This window comes from Hyla sarda, chromosome 10 (genome assembly GCF_029499605.1).
Source record: "Hyla sarda isolate aHylSar1 chromosome 10, aHylSar1.hap1, whole genome shotgun sequence".
NCBI classification, from domain to species: domain Eukaryota; kingdom Metazoa; phylum Chordata; class Amphibia; order Anura; family Hylidae; genus Hyla; species Hyla sarda.
In genome coordinates, this window is record NC_079198.1 from 5,469,527 (window position 1) to 5,488,103 (window position 18,577).

The following is an 18,577-nucleotide window of genomic DNA, read 5'->3' on the forward strand; positions in this document are numbered from 1 at the left end:
CGCCCCCTCCCGTAGGCTTGCATTGAGGGGCGGAGCGTGACGTCACACGGGGCGGAGGCATGACGTCACATGCCGCCAGCCCTGCGGTCGACCGTTAGCAGTCCCGGAGCGAACACGCTCCGGGGACTGATTACAAACGGGGTGCCGCGTGCAAGATCACGGGGGTCCCCAGCTGCGGGACTCCCGCGGTCAGGCATCTTATCCCCTATTCTTTGGATAGGGGATAAGATATGTAAGCACCGGAGTAACCCTTTAAGTACAACCGCAGATCTACCAATTTGACCTGACGGGTCATCGGATCGGGCCTAGGTCTTCAAACTGTGGGCCTCCAGCTGTTGCAAAACTACAACTCCCGGCATGCCCGGACAGCCGTTGGCTGTCCGGGCATGCCGGGAGTTGTAGTTTTGCAACAGCTGGAGGCCCACAGTTCGAAGACCTAGGCCCTATCTGATGACCCGTCAGATCAAGCTAGTAGACTTACAGCCAGGCTATGGCCATGTGAAACTAGAATTTGCTTTACTGAACCACCCACAGGGCTATCCACTTGTCTGGGCATGCTGGAAAGTTTTGGGACAGTTATAGTTTTGCAACAGCTGGAGGCCCCCAGTTTGAAGACCTAGGTCCTATCCGATGACTCATCATGTTGGTAGATCTGCGCTTGTAATGCTGTTTTAGTTTTGGGACATTTATAGTTTTGTGGGAGTTGTAGTTTTGCAACAGCTGGAGACCCACATTTTGGAGACCTAGGCCTTACCCAATGACCCGGCAGGTCAAGTTGATAGATTTGCAGCCATGCTATGGTCGTCTGAAACCAGCCTTTATTCTAGAATTTTCTTTACGGACTCCGCAACCATTTCACAATCTCATTACGTGTGATTTGCTTTTTCCCGCGTAGATTTTTCAGGATTTTAAATTGTCGCAAAATGAAAAAAAAAAGGGGCCAGAAACTAGTGACATAAGAATATGTCATCCACTGAGTCTATTGGAAAGTTGCTAAATTTTTTGTCCCCCCCCCCGACCATGATAATGCATCAAGAACTAGAGACTGCCCCTGCGATGTGGACAACTCCCTGCTGCAGAGTATACACCAAGTATACAGCTGTCTACCTATGTATATAGCGAGGTGTATCATATACAGCCGACAAGACTGGAAAGCTCCCGTCCCCAGGGCTGGATCTTATCCTGTGGACATCACCTCCGCCCTCGTCTAGTAATACTGTACAATAATCCAAGTCTATCTCGCGCGCGCGATCCCCACACATGGATGGAGTTGGCCCTCGTCTTGTTCTCTGGTCACCAGTCTTATATAATATGAGGTAAGGCAACTATTCGGACTATGGGCCCCTCCTCACCACGGGTCCTAAGGGTCATCAGTCAGAACATAAACATTCATCTGGTGGTCAACCAACATCCAGCTTAAAAGGGGTATCCAAAGGATAGGGGATAAGATGTCCGATCGCAGGGGCCCAGCCACTGGGGATCCCTGCGATCTCCCTGCTGCACCCGGCATTCGTTTAGCGCACCGGGTGCAGTGTCGGAGGCTCGTGACATCATGACCACGCCCCCTGGATGCAAGTCTATGGGAGGGGCGTGACGGCCGCCACGCCCTCTCCTATAGAATTGCATTGAGGGGGCTTGGTCGTGATGGCACGAGCAGGGCGTCGCCATGACGGCATTAGACTCCGCCCCACAACGCCAGTCATCCGGCACAGAGCGAAGTTCGCTCCGTTCACCGGATGTCTGGGGTGTCGCAGGGGACCCCCGCAATCTCGGCTGTGGCACCCCAGACATCCTTTCCTTTGGATAGTGGATAAGAGGTCTAGGGGCAGAGTACCCCTTTAACACGTGACACAACCCCAGAGACTGAGATAGCTAAGGCTGGAGACAATCATGGCGGACACTTCTCTCCATGGATCTGTTCATGACAGGATCTTAGGATTGTCCTCTACCCACCCCGTAATAAACTCTTGTATCTAGTTCCCCTCCCCCACCGGGCACCGTTATATCCGCACGGTGTTGATCCGCAGTGGTTGTACATTCTTGCCGTTGGCGTGACTCTGCCCCGGACTGAAATAGGAGCACAGTTTTCCGGGAAATTTTTCACGGAAGGTATAAAGCCAGGACATGTCGTCTGCATTGTAGAAGATAAGGAGCCCCTTGTCATAGTCCAGGTAGACACCGACCTTCTCGAGTTTGCTCTTGACGTTGAGCTGCGTCCAGGGCTCGGTGCATGCGCTGTAGCGGTTCCCATCGTGCATTACTATGCAGTAGAAGCCTTTCCCGGGCTGGATCTGGATGCTTCCTTTGCGGCTCACCGCTTCATGAGCCAGTCCTATCATCCATTGGGTTTTATCGGAGACCACCACCTCCCAGTAATGCACCCCTCCATCAAAGACCTGGTTACCCAGCACCGAAACCTCCACATCAAACCTCTTCGGGGAGTCCTGGAGCGGCTGGGGGTGCAGGTTACCATAGGCCACAATAGTGCAGTCATCGGAGAGGATCAGGCGCTGATGGGCGGTTACCGGATCGAGGGTCAGGGCAGCGGGAACTAAGAAAAGAGAACATTGGAAGAATTGTTCACCTGATTACTGGTTGAAACTGTGGATCTTAAAGGGTACCTTTCATCAAAAAAAAACTTTTGATATATATTATAGAGTAATGTATGCAGAATAACTTTCAAATTGCAGGTTATAAAAAAATATGCTTCTTTCTATTTAATTTTCCACTTTGAAAAAATGACCACTAGAGGTCTCCCTACCAGTCCTGGCCAAAAGCCTTTTCTTATAGATTTCAGACTCATGCTGGAGTCCTGAATCTCAGACTGCAGCCGGGACACAGACAAGCTCAGCACTGCTCCCTGCTTGTCAATCAGACAGGCAGGAGCCAGCACTGTGCTCTTACCACAGCAGGGCATACTCCTGACTCTGCCATACTGCATGCCCTCATTCATTTTACTATCTGAGCTCCGATCTTTCTTCTCTCTGCACATGCAGTTGTAAAGAGAGAGAAGATTCAGAGCTGCCAGCTGAGCTTGTCTATGTCCCGACTGCAGTCTGAGATTTAGGACTCCAGCAGGAGTCTCAAATCTATAAAAAGGGCTTGCGGCCAGGACTGGTAGGGAGACCTCTAGTGGTCATTTTCTCAAAGTGGAAAATTAAATAGAAAGAAGCATATTTTTTAAATAACATGCAATTGGAAAGTTATTCTGCATACATTAGTCTATAATATATCAAAGTTTTTTTGATGAAAGGTACCCTTTAACACGAGAAATAATGGCACGTCTGTTATCCCAGTAGCCCCTCATTACATAGTTACATAGTTAGTATGGTTGAAAAAAGACATACGTCCATCAAGTTCAACCAGGGAATTGAAGGGAAGGGTGTAAGAGGATAACTTACACCATTACCATAGACTGACTTACCGGGGTGGATGTCTTGGAAGAGAGATTTCCAGATTGTGTACTGCAGAGGACCCATGTACTTGGAGGTGGGGAAGTCTTCGTAGGTCAGGTTGGTTTCGTGAATCTTCCCTTTTAACCTGGAGACGGAAGAGCAGGTTGTAAACAAATGTCCCAAAAACAGGGCTTAAAGGGGTATGCCGCCCTTAGACATCTTATCCCCAGAAATCTCCCTGCTGCACCCAGCATTTGTTTAGAGTATCGGGCGCAGCCCGGAGTCTTGTGATGTCATGGCCATGCCCCCACAATGCAAGACCACCACGGCTACGCCCTGCTCGTGACATCGCGGCCACAGCCCCTCAATGCAGGTCTATAGGAGGGGGCGAGACGGCCGTCACGCCCCCTCCTATAGACCTGCATTGAGGGTGTGTGGCCGCGACGTCGCTAGCAGGGCGTGGCCTTCACGTCATGAGCCTCTTCCCCACAACGCCAGACATCCAGCACGGAGCGTCGGGTGCAGCTTCGGAGTGTCTTGTGACGTCACGGCCACATCCCGCCCGTGACGTCACGCCCCCTCCCATAGACTTTCATTGAGGGAGTGTGGCCGTGATGTCATGAGCCTCTGCCCCACGATGCCAGTCATCCGGCAAGGAGCAAAGTTCGCTCCATGCACCAGATGTCTGGGGTGTGGTGGGACCCCCACGATCAGACATCTTATCCTCTATCCTTTGGATAGGGGATAAGATTTCTAGGGGTGGAGGACCCGTTTAAGTCCTGCAGATTCGAAAGGGAACTGAGTTCCTGCATTTTTTCCACAGCAGTAACACCGTTCCCATTGGGAGGAGTTCTGCAGGATCAGCCCTTGAGTGGAAATCTTGGGGGAGTTCCCACACATTTTTACCAGGACTTGACCCCTGCCCACAAATATACAAAAGTGGTGAGGATAGTCAGATTATCTTGGACACACGATGATGGGGGCTATAACTGGCTGCTCTATGCCTACCTCTCAGACAACGAGGAGATGCCAGCCAAGAAGGTGTGCTTATCGGTCTCGGCCCGCCGCTCCTGTAAGATTTGCACGCCCTCCTGCACCTTACGCAGCTGCTGACTGTAACGTTGGACCTTGTGCTCGATGTCCGTCAGGGTCCGGGCTGTGTCGGACTCCAGCTCCTCTAACATGGCCTTTTGACGCTCCCTCAGCAGGCGGTGCAGACGTTCAAAGGCTTCGCTGATGGTGGCGCGGAGACTCTTGGCTGAAGACTGGGCAGAGGATTGGACGGCCATTAGAGCAAAGACATTATTGAAGACACAGCAAGGATTGGACAGGGAGGTGGTCACTTGATTTATATATTCCCACAATATGAAGGATTCTCCCCATGGATGGTTAAAGGGGTACTCCGCCCTTAGACATCTTATCCTCTATCCAAAGGGTAGAGGATAAGATGTCTGATCGCTTGAGTGTGGGCAGTGGGGGGTTGTGACGTCACGCCATGCCCCCTCCCATAGACTTGCATTGAGGGGGCATGGTGTGATGTCACAAGGGGCATGGTTGTGATGTCACGACCCCTGCCACCAGCTCCAAGTGTACGGAACAAAATGTTTTGAACGCTGGGGCAGCGGAGTACCCCTTTAACATTAGTAATATGGGGTCTTCAGTACAGATGATCTCTGCATGATATAGAAAATTCTCTACATAGACGTTAGATCCTAGTAATAAGGGGTCTGTGGGGTGGATGATCCCCCAAATCACCTTATTTGCTGCTAATAGGTGCAGGCCCTGTTGGATAGCTGGTAATGTATAAAAGCAAACTGCACCTTTCCTGGAGCTGTTGGTGGAGGCTAAACTTATAAAATCTCCTTTATATTTCTCAGGCAAGTGCCACCTCCCAGCCCCTCCCTGATGGACATACAGGGCTCTCTATGTCAGTCAAGGAGAGACTGGGAGTTGAGGAGGTGTGCCAGTCTGGTCTGTGGCACTTAAAGGGGTATGCCGCGCCTTTACATCTTATCCCCTATACAAAGGATAGGGGATAAGATGTCTGATCATGGGGTCCCGCCACCGGGGACCCCCGAGATCTCCACGCTGCACCAGGCATTCGTTTAGAGCATCGGGTGCAGCGCCGGAGGCTTGTGACATCATGGCTACGCCCCCTCAATGCAAGTCTATGGGAGAGGGCGTGACGGCCGTTACACCTCCTTCCATTGACTTGCATTGAGGGGCGTGGCCGTGACATCACAAGTCTCTGCCCCGCATCACCAGTCATCCGGCACGAAGCAAAGTTCACTCTGTACACCAGATGTCTGGGGTGCCGCAGCAGAGATCACGGGAGTCCCCAGCGGCAGGACCCCCATGATCAGACATCTTATCCCCTATGCTTTGGATAGGGGATAAGATGTCTAGGGGCAGAGTGCTCCTTTAAGCAGCCCAGCCCTGACTCCTTGACACTTGGTTGGCAACCACCATCTGCTCCAGGAAAGAGGGGGACATGATGAGCAGTCTTTAAGAAATGAGGGCATAAGAAATTGTCTGTAAGGCAGAGGGCATGAGGGGCAAAAATCTGTGAGAAATGGCGCCAAGGGGGTCAAGGGAACCGTGTCAAAGAAAATGAGAAGCAGACAGAGAGGGGGCATAAGAAGTAGTCTGTGAGACAGGGGGCATTAGGAGCAGCCGGCATGAGAAAGAAGGGTATAAGGAGAGATAAGGTGCAGTCTATGATGGGGGGCATAAGAAGCAGTCTGTAAAAGAGGGCATAAGAAACAATCAGAGAGAAAGCATAAGAAACTATTGTGTGAGAGGGGGTATAAGCAGCAGTCTGTCACAGGGCGTGTATATAAAGCAGTCTGTAAAAAAGGCATAGGGAACAGTGTAAGAGAAGGGGAATTAGGAACAGTCTCAGAAGTGGGAAGATAAGAAACAGTCCACAGGAGCTGGGACATGAGGAGTTGTGATAAAGAGTGGACATATGCAGCAGTCTGTAAACCTGGAAGCATAAGGTGTAGTCTGTGAGAGAGGAGGGGGCATAAAGGAGGAGTCTGTGAAAGATGGTGACATAGGAAGCAGTCTAGGAGACAAAGTAGCATCAAGGGCAGGTTGTGAGAGAGGAGGAAGCATAAATATCAGTCTGTAGGAGGGGAGGGGGGCATAAAGGAGGAGTCTAAGAGAGAGGAGGGTGCATAAAGAAGAGTCTGTGAGATTGGGGCCCAAGGAGCAGTCTGTGAGAGAGTGAGCATAAGTAGCAGTGTGCAAATGAGAGGGCATAAGGAACAGAATGTAAGAGAGGAGGAGTATGAGGAGCAGTCTGTGAGGGAAGCAGGCATAAAGAGCAGTCTGTGAGGCAGGAGGGTACACAAGGAGCAGTCTGTGAGGGAGGAGGGTACATAAGGAGCAGTCTGTGAGGGAGGAGGGTACATAAAGAGCAGTCTGTGAGGCAGGAGGGTACACAAGGAGCAGTCTGTGAGGGAGGAGGGTGCATAAGGAGCAGTCTGTGAGGGAGGAGGGTGCATAAGGAGCAGTGTGTGAGGGAGGAGGATGCATAAGGAGCAATCTGTGAGGGAAGCAGGCATAAAGAGCAGTCTGTGAGGCAGGAGGGTACACAAGGAGCAGTCTGTGAGAGAGGAAGGCGCACAAGGAGCAGTCTGTGAGAGAGGAAGGTGCATAAGGTGCAGTCTGTGAGAAAGGAATGTGCATAAAGAGCAGTCTGTGAGGGAGGTAGGCATAAGGAGCAGTCTGTGAGAGAGGAAGGTGCATAAGGAACAGTTTGTGAGAGAGGAGGGTGCATAAAAAGCAGTCTGTGAGGGAGGCAGGCATAAGGAGAAGTCTGTGAGAGAGGAAGGTGCATAGAGAGCAGTCTGTGAGAGAGAAGGGTGCATAAGGAACAGTTTGTGAGAGAGGAGGGTGCATAAAGAGCAGTCTGTGAGGGAGGCAGGCATAAGGAGCAGTCTATGAGAGAGGAAGGTGCGGTGCAAAGAGAGCAGTCTGTGAGAGGAGGGTGTATAAAGAGCAGTCTGTGAGAGAGGAAGGTGCATAAAGAGCAGTCTGTGAGAGAGGAAGGTGCATAAGGAGCAGTCTGTGAGAGAGGAGGGTGCATAAAGAGCAGTCTGTGAGAGAGGAAGGTGCATAAGGTGCAGTCTGTGAGACAGGATGGTGCATAAAGAGCAGTCTGTGAGAGAGGAGGGTGCATAAGGAGCAGTCTGTGAGAGAGGAGGGTGCATAAAGAGCAGTCTGTGAGAGAGGAAGGTGCATAAAGAGCAGTCTGTGAGAGAGAAGGGTGCATAAGGAGCAGTCTGTGAGAGAGGAAGGTGCATAAGGTGCAGTCTGTGAGAGAGGAGGGTGCATAAAGAGCAGTCTCTGAGGGAGGAAGGCATAAGGAGCAGTCTGTGAGAGAGGAAGGTGCATAAAGAGCAGTCTGTGAGAGAGGAGGATGCATAAGGAGCAGTCTGTGAGGGAAGCAGGCATAAGGAGCAGTCTGTGAGAGAGGAAGGCGCACAAGGAGCAGTCTGAGAGAGGAGGGTGCAAAAGAAGCAGTCTGTGAGAGGAGGGTGCATAAGGAGCAGTCTGTGAGAGAGGAGGGTGCAAAAGAAGCAGTCTGTGAGAGAGGATGGTGCATAAAGAGCAGTCTGTGAGAGAGGAGGGTGCATAAAGAGCAGTCAGAGAGAGGAAGGTGCATAAAGAGCAGTCTGTGAGAGAGGAATGTGCATAATGAGCAGTCTGTGAGAGAGGATGGTGCATAAAGAGCAGTCTGTGAGAGAGGAAGGTGCATAAAGAGCAGTCTGTGAGAGAGGAAGGTGCATAAGGAGCAGTCTGTGAGAGAGGAGGGTGCATAAAGAGCAGTCTGTGAGAGAGGAAGGTGCATAAGGTGCAGTCTGTGAGACAGGATGGTGCATAAAGAGCAGTCTGTGAGAGAGGAGGGTGCATAAGGAGCAGTCTGTGAGAGAGGAGGGTGCATAAAGAGCAGTCTGTGAGAGAGGAAGGTGCATAAAGAGCAGTCTGTGAGAGAGAAGGGTGCATAAGGAGCAGTCTGTGAGAGGAAGGTGCATAAGGTGCAGTCTATGAGAGAGGAGGGTGCATAAAGAGCAGTCTGTGAGGGAGGAAGGCATAAGGAGCAGTCTGTGAGAGAGGAAGGTGCATAAAGAGCAGTCTGTGAGAGAGGAGGGTGCATAAGGAGCAGTCTGTGAGGGAAGCAGGCATATGGAGCAGTCTGTGAGAGAGGAAGGCGCACAAGGAGCAGTCTGAGAGAGGAGGGTGCAAAAGAAGCAGTCTGTGAGAGGAGGGTGCATAAGGAGCAGTCTGTGAGAGAGGAGGGTGCAAAAGAAGCAGTCTGTGAGAGAGGAAGGTGCACAAGGAGCAGTCTGTGAGAGAGGATGGTGCATAAAGAGCAGTCTGTGAGAGAGGAGGGTGCATAAAGAGCAGTCTGAGAGAGAGGAAGGTGCATAAAGAGCAGTCTGTGAGAGAGGAATGTGCATAATGAGCAGTCTGTGAGAGAGGATGGTGCATAAAGAGCAGTCTGTGAGAGAGGAAGGTGCATAAAGAGCAGTCTGTGAGAGAGGAGGGTGCATAAGGAGCTGTCTGTGAGAGAGGAGGGCGCATAAAGAGCAGTCTGTGAGAGAGGAAGGTGCATAAGGTGCAGTCTGTGAGAGAGGAGGGTGCATAAAGAGCAGTCTGTGAGGGAGGAAGGAATAAGGAGCAGTCTGTGAGAGAGGAAGGTGCATAAAGAGCAGCCTGTGAGAGAGGAGGGTGCATAAGGAGCAGTGTGTGAGGGAGGAGGCTGCATAAGGAGCAGTCTGTGAGGGAAGCAGGCATAAGGAGCAGTCTGTGAGAGAGGAAGGTGCACAAGGAGCAGTCTGTGAGAGAGGATGGTGCAAAAGAAGCAGTCTGTGAGAGAGGAGGGTGCATAAGGAGCAGTCTGTGAGAGAGGAGGGTGCAAAAGAAGCAGTCTGTGAGAGAGGAAGGCGCACAAGGAGCAGTCTGTGAGAGAGGAGGGTGCATAAAGAGCAGTCTGTGAGAGAGGAAGGTGCATAAAGAGTAGTCTGTGAGAGAGGATGGTGCATAAGGAGCAGTCTGTGAGAGAGTATGGTGCATAAGGAGCAGTCTGTGAGAGAGGAGGGTGCATAAGGAGCAGTCTGTGAGGGAGGCAGGCATAAAGAGAAGTCTGTGAGAGAGGAAGGTGCATAGAGAGCAGTCTGAGAGAAGAGGGTGCATAAGGAGCAGTCTGTGAGAGAGGAAGGTGCATAAAGAGCAGTCTGTGAGAGAGGAAGGTGCATAAAGAGCAGTCTGTGAGAGATGAAGGTGCATAAAAAGCAGTCTGTGAGGGAAGCAGGCATAAGGAGCAGTCTGTGAGAGAGGAAGGTGCATAAAGAGCAGTCTGTGAGAGAGGAAGGTGCATAGAGAGCAGTCTGTGAGAGAGGAAGGTGCATAAGGAGCAGTCAGAGAGGAAGGTGCATAAAGAGCAGTCTGTGAGAGAGGATGGTGCATAAGGAGCAGTCTGTGAGAGAGGAGGGTGCATAAGGAGCAGTCTGTGAGGGAGGAAGGTGCATAAGGTGCAGTCTGTGAGAGAGGAAGGTGCACAAGGTGCCGTCTGTGAGAGAGGAGGGTGCATAAAGAGCAGTCTGTGAGGGAGGAAGGTGCATAAAGAGCAGTCTGTGAGAGAGGAATGTGCATAATGAGCAGTCTGTGAGAGAGGATGGTGCATAAAGAGCAGTCTGTGAGAGAGGAAGGTGCATAAAGAGCAGTCTGTGAGAGAGGAGGGTGCATAAGGAGCTGTCTGTGAGAGAGGAGGGCGCATAAAGAGCAGTCTGTGAGAGAGGAAGGTGCATAAGGTGCAGTCTGTGAGAGAGGAGGGTGCATAAAGAGCAGTCTGTGAGGGAGGAAGGAATAAGGAGCAGTCTGTGAGAGAGGAAGGTGCATAAAGAGCAGCCTGTGAGAGAGGAGGGTGCATAAGGAGCAGTGTGTGAGGGAGGAGGCTGCATAAGGAGCAGTCTGTGAGGGAAGCAGGCATAAGGAGCAGTCTGTGAGAGAGGAAGGTGCACAAGGAGCAGTCTGTGAGAGAGGATGGTGCAAAAGAAGCAGTCTGTGAGAGAGGAGGGTGCATAAGGAGCAGTCTGTGAGAGAGGAGGGTGCAAAAGAAGCAGTCTGTGAGAGAGGAAGGCGCACAAGGAGCAGTCTGTGAGAGAGGAGGGTGCATAAAGAGCAGTCTGTGAGAGAGGAAGGTGCATAAAGAGTAGTCTGTGAGAGAGGATGGTGCATAAGGAGCAGTCTGTGAGAGAGTATGGTGCATAAGGAGCAGTCTGTGAGAGAGGAGGGTGCATAAGGAGCAGTCTGTGAGGGAGGCAGGCATAAAGAGAAGTCTGTGAGAGAGGAAGGTGCATAGAGAGCAGTCTGAGAGAAGAGGGTGCATAAGGAGCAGTCTGTGAGAGAGGAAGGTGCATAAAGAGCAGTCTGTGAGAGAGGAAGGTGCATAAAGAGCAGTCTGTGAGAGATGAAGGTGCATAAAAAGCAGTCTGTGAGGGAAGCAGGCATAAGGAGCAGTCTGTGAGAGACGAAGGTGCATAGAGAGCAGTCTGTGAGAGAGGAAGGTGCATAAGGAGCAGTCAGAGAGGAAGGTGCATAAAGAGCAGTCTGTGAGAGAGGAGGGTGCATAAGGAGCAGTCTGTGAGGGAGGAAGGTGCATAAGGTGCAGTCTGTGAGAGAGGAAGGTGCATAAGGTGCCGTCTGTGAGAGAGGAGGGTGCATAAAGAGCAGTCTGTGAGGGAGGAAGGTGCATAAAGAGCAGTCTGTGAGAGAGGCGGGTGCATAAAGAGCAGTCTGTGAGAGAGGATGGTGCATAAGGAGCAGTCTGTGAGAGAGGATGGTGCATAAGGAGCAGTCTGTGAGAGAGGAGGGTGCATAAGGAGCAGTCTGTGAGGGAGGCAGGCATAAGGAGAAGTCTGTGAGAGAGGAAGGTGCATAAGGTGCAGTCTGTGAGAGAGGAGGGTGCATAAAGAGCAGTCTGTGAGAGAGGAGGGTGCCTAAAGAGCAGACTGTGAGAGAGGAGAGTGCATAAGGAGCAGTCTGTGAGAGAGAAGGGTGCATAAGGAGGAGTCTGTGAGACAGGATGGTGCATAAAGAGCAGTCTGTGAGAGAGGAGAGTGCATAAAGAGCAGTCTGTGAGAGAGGAGGGTGCATAAGGAGCAGTCTGTGAGAGAGGAGGGTGCATAAAGAGCAGTCTGTGAGCGAGGCAGGCATAAGGAGCAGTCTGTGAGAGAGGAGGGTGCATAAGGAGCCGTCTGTGAGAGAGGAGGGTGCATAAGGAGCAGTCTGTGAGAGAGGAGAGTGCATAAGGAGCAGTCTGTGAGAGAGGAGGGTGCATAAGGAGCCGTCTGTGAGAGAGGAGGGTGCATAAGGAGCAGTCTGTGAGAGAGGAGAGTGCATAAGGAGCAGTCTGTGAGAGAGGAGGGTGCATAAGGAGCCGTCTGTGAGAGAGGAGGGTGCATAAGGAGCAGTCTGTGAGAGAGGAAGGTGCATAAGGAGCAGTCTGTGAGAGGGCATTCAAGTTTCTCCATGGACAATTGATATTAGAAATATGATATGGAGGATTCACCCCATAGACAGTGGATGCTGTGAAAACTTTCTGTGTGTTATGGATTTTTCCCTTTGACTTTAAGGGGAAAAATAAAATTTACAAGCACAAAACAAAAGCCCAGATAAAGTTTACAAAAAGAAATAAAAAACCTATACACCCCTGACTGATCTCCTGGTGCTTCCCTGATCCCTGCCGCTTTCTCTTGGTTTTCAGACAGCAGAGGTGACGTGTCAGCGCATCATTGGGGAGCACCATGAGATCACGAGGGGAGGAGGAGGAGGCTTTTATGACCTTAATTAATCCAGAGATTTGGTTTCTATGGGATTTGATGCAGATCATTGCTGTCTGCACTTCACCTGCAATCTATGCAGCTGCCTCTAGGGGCGCCCTCACTTGTGATTCCTATACACAGTACCTTCTATGAATAGATAAGGGTGTTCTCACCTTGGTCTCGGCCAGCTGGCGTTTCAGCAGCTGCAGCGCCTCGGTGTGCCCCTTCGCGCTCTCCTGCAGGGCCTGGAGCTGCTCCTTCAGTTCTCTCTGAGGAGGAAAAACAACAAAGAATTAACAGGATCCTGAAGACATGTAAACCCGTAGAGAAAGGAAAACAACCCGACACTGGCTGTATGAGACGATAATGCAACTGTACCGCTAAGGTGTACTGTTCCCTATTGTCAGCAGTAGTAGGAGGTAGATATGCCCGAATGGTGGTGGTAGAACAGGTAAGTCCAATATGTCACACAGAAGAGATGAACGGAGCAACTCACCAGAGACCACGGAGCTGATGCCACGAAGAAGCTTTATTCCATACTTCAAGAATGGATGTGATGGATCTGTGGGGGAGCAGACACTAACGGGCCATCGTGCATAGTACATCACGCGATACAAGCGCTTCGTCAGGCCCCTACCGCGTCTGTCCTCAGATCCGTGGCCCCTTAGCATCTGCTCCCCCACAGATCCATCTCCTGCTCCCCGTGTCCCGTATTCTGGAATAAAGCTTCTTCTTGGCATCAGCTCCGTGGTCTCTGGTGAGTTCTCCGTTCATCTCTTCTTTCTGTGTGATATAAAGGATCCTGAAGACAACGAAAGAGAAAGCGAAAGCACTAGAGAATGTCTGCAACCAAAACATCATCTTCCTCCTCCATCCACCATCATAATCTATGTTCATCATCTTTTATCAGTCACCCTTATCACCCCAAATCATCAATTATCATCATTCATCATTCACCCTCATCCACCCTAATCATCCATTATCATCATTCATCTTCCTTATTATCATCATCCACCCTAATCATCCATTATCATCATTCTCCCTCATCCACCCTAATCATCCATTATCATCATTCCTCTTCATCATTATCGTCATTCAACCTCATCCACCCTAATCATTCATTATCATCATTCATCTTTATCATTATCATCCTCCGCCATAATCATCCATTATCATCATTCATCATTCACCCTCATCCACCCTAATCATCCATTATCATCTTGCTCTATCATAATCCTTATCAATCATCCACCTCATTCATCTTTTACCTACAGACTTTATAATCATCCATTATTATACTGGTAATTGCATCCTGTATACAGAGGTCATCCAGTATATGACGGGGGCGGTGTCCTGTATACAGAGGTCATCCAGTATATGACGGGGGCGGTGTCCTGTATACAGAGGTCATCCAGTATATGACGGGGGCGGTGTCCTGTATACAGAGGTCATCCAGTATATGACGGGGGCGGTGTCCTGTATACAGAGGTCATCCAGTATATGACGGGGGCAGTGTCCTGTATACAGAGGTCATCCAGTATATGACAGGGGTGGTGTCCTGTATACAGAGGTCATCCAGTATATGACGGGGGCGGTGTCCTGTATACAGAGGTCATCCAGTATATGACGGGGGCGGTGTCCTGTATACAGAGGTCATCCAGTATATGACAGGGGTGGTGTCCTGTATACAGAGGTCATCCAGTATATGACGGGGGCGGTGTCCTGTATACAGAGGTCATTCAGTATATGACAGGGGTGGTGTCCTGTATACAGAGGTCATCCAGTATATGACGGGGGCGGTGTCCTGTATACAGAGGTCATCCAGTATATGACGGGGGCGGTGTCCTGTATACAGAGGTCATCCAGTATATGACAGGGGTGGTGTCCTGTATACAGAGGTCATCCAGTATATGACGGGGGCGGTGTCCTGTATACAGAGGTCATTCAGTATATGACGGGGGCGGTGTCCTGTATACAGAGGTCATTCAGTATATGACGGGGGCGGTGTCCTATATACACAGATCATGCAGTGTCGTGCTCAGGTATCAGGTATACACTCTGTGAGGTGTCGGTGCCAGGTGATCCACACTCATAACTGTGAGAACAGGGACTGATAAGGCACCTACCACATCTGGGCACACAGCCGACGCCATCACAAACACGACTACACTAAGAGGAGGAAAAAAACCTTCATCCATGAATCGTTCAGACATCGCGCCAGACTGCAGATAAAACCATCGACTATACTACAGCTGAGACCTCCAGAGCTGCACTCACTATTCTGCTGGTGGGGTCACTTTGTACATACATTACATTACTTATCCTGTACTGATCCTGAGTTATATCCTGTATTATACTCCAGAGCTGTACTCACTATTCTGCTGGTGAGATCACTGTGTACATACATTACATTACTTATCCTGTACTGATCCTGAGTTATATCCTGTATTATACTCCAGATCTGTACTCACTATTCTGCTGGTGAGATCACTGTGTACATACATTACATTACTTATCCTGTACTGATCCTGAGTTTTATCCTGTATTATACCCCAGAGCTGTACTCACTATTCTGCTGGTGGGGGTCACTGTTTACATATATTACATTACTTATCCTGTACTGATCCTGAGTTATATCCTGTATTATACTCCAGAGCTGTACTCACTATTCTGCTGGTGAGGTCACTGTGTACATACATTAATTTACTTATCCTGTACTGATCCTGAGTTAGTGAGCTGCCCTTTTCCTGCCCCTCCTCACCTGCAGCTCCTCGAAGGCCTCGTCCACGTTGGTCACCTGATGTTGCTCGTGCAGGGAGGGCTCGTCGCAGAAGAAGCAGACCACGGCGCGGTCCGTCAGGCAGAAGAGCTTCACCTTGTCGTGGTCCTTGCAGGGGAATGAGCTTCTCTGGGCGCTGAGGATGGCGTCGAGGGGAAAGGCGGAGTACCTCTCTACAATGTTGGAGAGCTTCAGGCTGGGGGACAGGGTGGGCTCTGAGAAGGTTCTCCGACATTCCGGACAGTCCAGGGGGCCCCCATGCTTCTGCCGGCACCAGTGCTCCGTGATGCATTTACGGCAGAAGTAATGCTCGCAGCCAAAGCTGACCGGGTCCTGGTAAATACTCAGACAGATGGAGCAGAGAAGCTCGTCCTTCAGACAGCACGCCATCCTGCGGAGACACCGGGCATCAGAGCAGCCCCCAATTATCAGCCCCCCAAGAATAATGACACCCTGAACTACCCCCCAAGAATAATGACACCCTGAACTACCCCCAAGAATAATGACACCCCTGAACTACCCCCCAAGAATAATGACACCCTGAACTACCCCCCAAGAATAATGACACCCTGAACAAGACCCCAGAATAATGACACCCTGAACAAGACCCCAGAATAATGACACCCTGAACAAGACCCCAGAATAATGACACCCTGAACTACCCCCCAAGAATAATGACACCCTGAACTACCCCCAAGAATAATGACACCCTGAACTACCCCCAAGAATAATGACACCCTGAACAAGACCCCAGAATAATGACACCCCTGAACTACCCCCCAAGAATAATGACACCCTGAACTACCCCCAAGAATAATGACACCCCTGAACTACCCCCAAGAATAATGACACCCTGAACTACCCCCAAGAATAATGACACCCTGAACAAGACCCCAGAATAATGACAACCCTGAACTACCCCCAAGAATAATGACACCCCTGAACTACCCCCAAGAATAATGACACCCTGAACAAGACCCCAGAATAATGACACCCTGAACAAGACCCCAGAATAATGACACCCTGAACAAGACCCCAGAATAATGACACCCCTGAACTACCCCCAAGAATAATGACACCCTGAACAAGACCCCAGAATAATGACACCCCTGAACTACCCCCCAAGAATAATGACACCCCTGAACTACCCCCAAGAATAATGACACCCCCGAACAAGACTCCAGAATAATGACACCCTGAACTACCCCCAAGAATAATGACACCCTGAACAAGACCCCAGAATAATGACACCCCTGAACTACCCCCCAAGAATAATGACACCCCTGAACTACCCCCAATAATAATGACACCCCTGAACTACCCCCCAAGAATAATGACACCCTGAACTACTCCAAAGAATAATGACACCCCTGAACTACCCCCCAAGAATAATGGCACCCCTGAACTACCCCCCAAGAATAATGACACCCTGAACTACCCCCAAGAATAATGACACCCTGAACTACCCCCAAGAATAATGACACCCCTGAACTACCCCCCAAGAATAATGACACCCTGAACTACCCCCAAGAATAATGACACCCCTGAACTACCCCCCAAGAATAATGACACCCCTGAACTACCCCCCAAGAATAATGACACCCTGAACTACCCCCAAGAATAATGACACCCTGAACTACCCCCCAAGAATAATGACACCCTGAACTACTCCCAAGAATAATGACACCCTGAACTACCCCCCAAGAATAATGACACCCCTGAACTACCCCCAAGAATAATGACACCCTGAACTACTCCCAAGAATAATGACACCCTGAACTACCCCCAAGAATAATGACACCCCTGAACTACCCCCCAAGAATAATGACACCCTGAACTACCCCCAAGAATAATGACACCCTGAACAAGACCCCAGAATAATGACACCCTGAACTACCCCCAAGAATAATGACACTCCCGAACAAGACTCCAGAATAATGACCCCCCTGAACTACCCCCAAGAATAATGACACCCTGAACAAGACCCCAGAATAATGACACCCTGAACTACCACCAAGAATAATGACACCCTGAACTACCACCAAGAATAATGACACCCTGAACTACCCCCAAGAATAATGACACCCTGAACAAGACCCCAGAATAATGACACCCTAGAACAATCCCCAAGAATAATAACACCCTGAACTACCCCCAAGAATAATGACACCCTGAACAAGACCCCAGAATAATGACACCCTGAACAAGACCCCAGAATAATGACACCCCTGAACTACCCCCAAGAATAATGACACCCCTGAACTACCCCCAAGAATAATGACACCCCTGAACTACCCCCAAGAATAATGACACCCCTGAACTACCCCCAAGAATAATGACACCCCTGAACTACCCCCAAGAATAATGACATCACCCTGAACTACCCCCATAATAATGATACCCCTGAACTACCACCAAGAATAATGATAGCTCTGAATCCCCCCCTGCCGTATAATACCCAGAATATTGATACCTCAGATACTACCCCAGAATACTCCTGCCCTATAACATACCTGTGAGCTACTACCCCTGCCGTATAATGATACCCAGAAATACCGCTTCTAATTATAATATTAATACCCCTACCCCCAAAATAACCATATCTGCGACCTACTCCCAGTATACACTGTAATACCAATAAACTACCCCCTCCCATATCATTGATATCCCTGAATTCCTACCCCAAAATAACAATGCCCCTGAACCACCCCTCTTGTACAATGATTCCCCTTAAGTTACCCAAGTATAAAAATAGAGAAATATCATATACAATATCCCAACATTTATTGCTATTATACAATGTATTCCTCCTTTTGCTTGGATAATACTGTATATCATCTGCCCTTGGTATAATAATACAATATATCGCCCTCATCTGATCCCCCCGGTGTGGTGATACACTGTATCCCTCTCGTGTGATACCCCCGGTGTGGTGATACACTGTATCCCTCTGGTATGATACCCCGATGTGGTGATACACTGTATCCCTCTGGTATGATACCCCCGGTGTGGTGATACACTGTATCCCTCTGGTATGATACCCCCGGTGTGGTGATACACTGTATCCCTCTCGTGTGATACCCCCGGTGTGGTGATACACTGTATCCCTCTGGTATGATACCCCCGGTGTGGTGATACACTGTATCCCTCTGGTATGATACCCCCGGTGTGGTGATACACTGTATCCCTCTGGTATGATACCCCCGGTGTGGTGATACGCTGTATCCCTCTCGTGTGATACCCCCGGTGTGGTGATACACTGTATCCCTCTGGTATGATACCCCCGGTGTGGTGATACACTGTATCCCTCTCGTGTGATACCCCCAGTGTGGTGATACACTGTATCCCTCTGGTATGATACCCCGATGTGGTGATACACTGTATCCCTCTGGTATGATACCCCCGGTGTGGTGATACGCTGTATCCCTCTGGTATGATACCCCCGGTGTGGTGATACACTGTATCCCTCTCGTATGATACCCCCGGTGTGGTGATACGCTGTATCCCTCTGGTATGATACCCCCGGTGTGGTGATACACTGTATCCCTCTCGTATGATACCCCCGGTGT

General features: G+C 50.0%; 1 protein-coding gene across 4 annotated transcripts in view; it reads right to left on the reverse strand.

Annotated features, from left to right (window-relative positions):
• Positions 1-1,007: 1,007 nt before the first annotated feature.
• TRIM62 (tripartite motif containing 62) overlaps positions 1,008-18,577 on the reverse strand; it is a 46,903-nt gene continuing 29,333 nt past the window's right edge. For all 4 annotated transcript variants that reach the window (XM_056544244.1, XM_056544243.1, XM_056544245.1 and 1 more), the window contains exons 3-7: positions 14,991-15,399; positions 12,403-12,498; positions 4,404-4,660; positions 3,425-3,540; positions 1,008-2,551 (exon numbers count right to left, since the gene is read on the reverse strand). In XM_056544244.1, coding sequence (XP_056400219.1) covers positions 2,001-2,551; positions 3,425-3,540; positions 4,404-4,660; positions 12,403-12,498; positions 14,991-15,398 — 1,428 coding nt within the window. In that variant the 5' untranslated portion in view covers position 15,399 and the 3' untranslated portion in view covers positions 1,008-2,000. The remainder of the gene's footprint in view (positions 2,552-3,424; positions 3,541-4,403; positions 4,661-12,402; positions 12,499-14,990; positions 15,400-18,577) is intronic.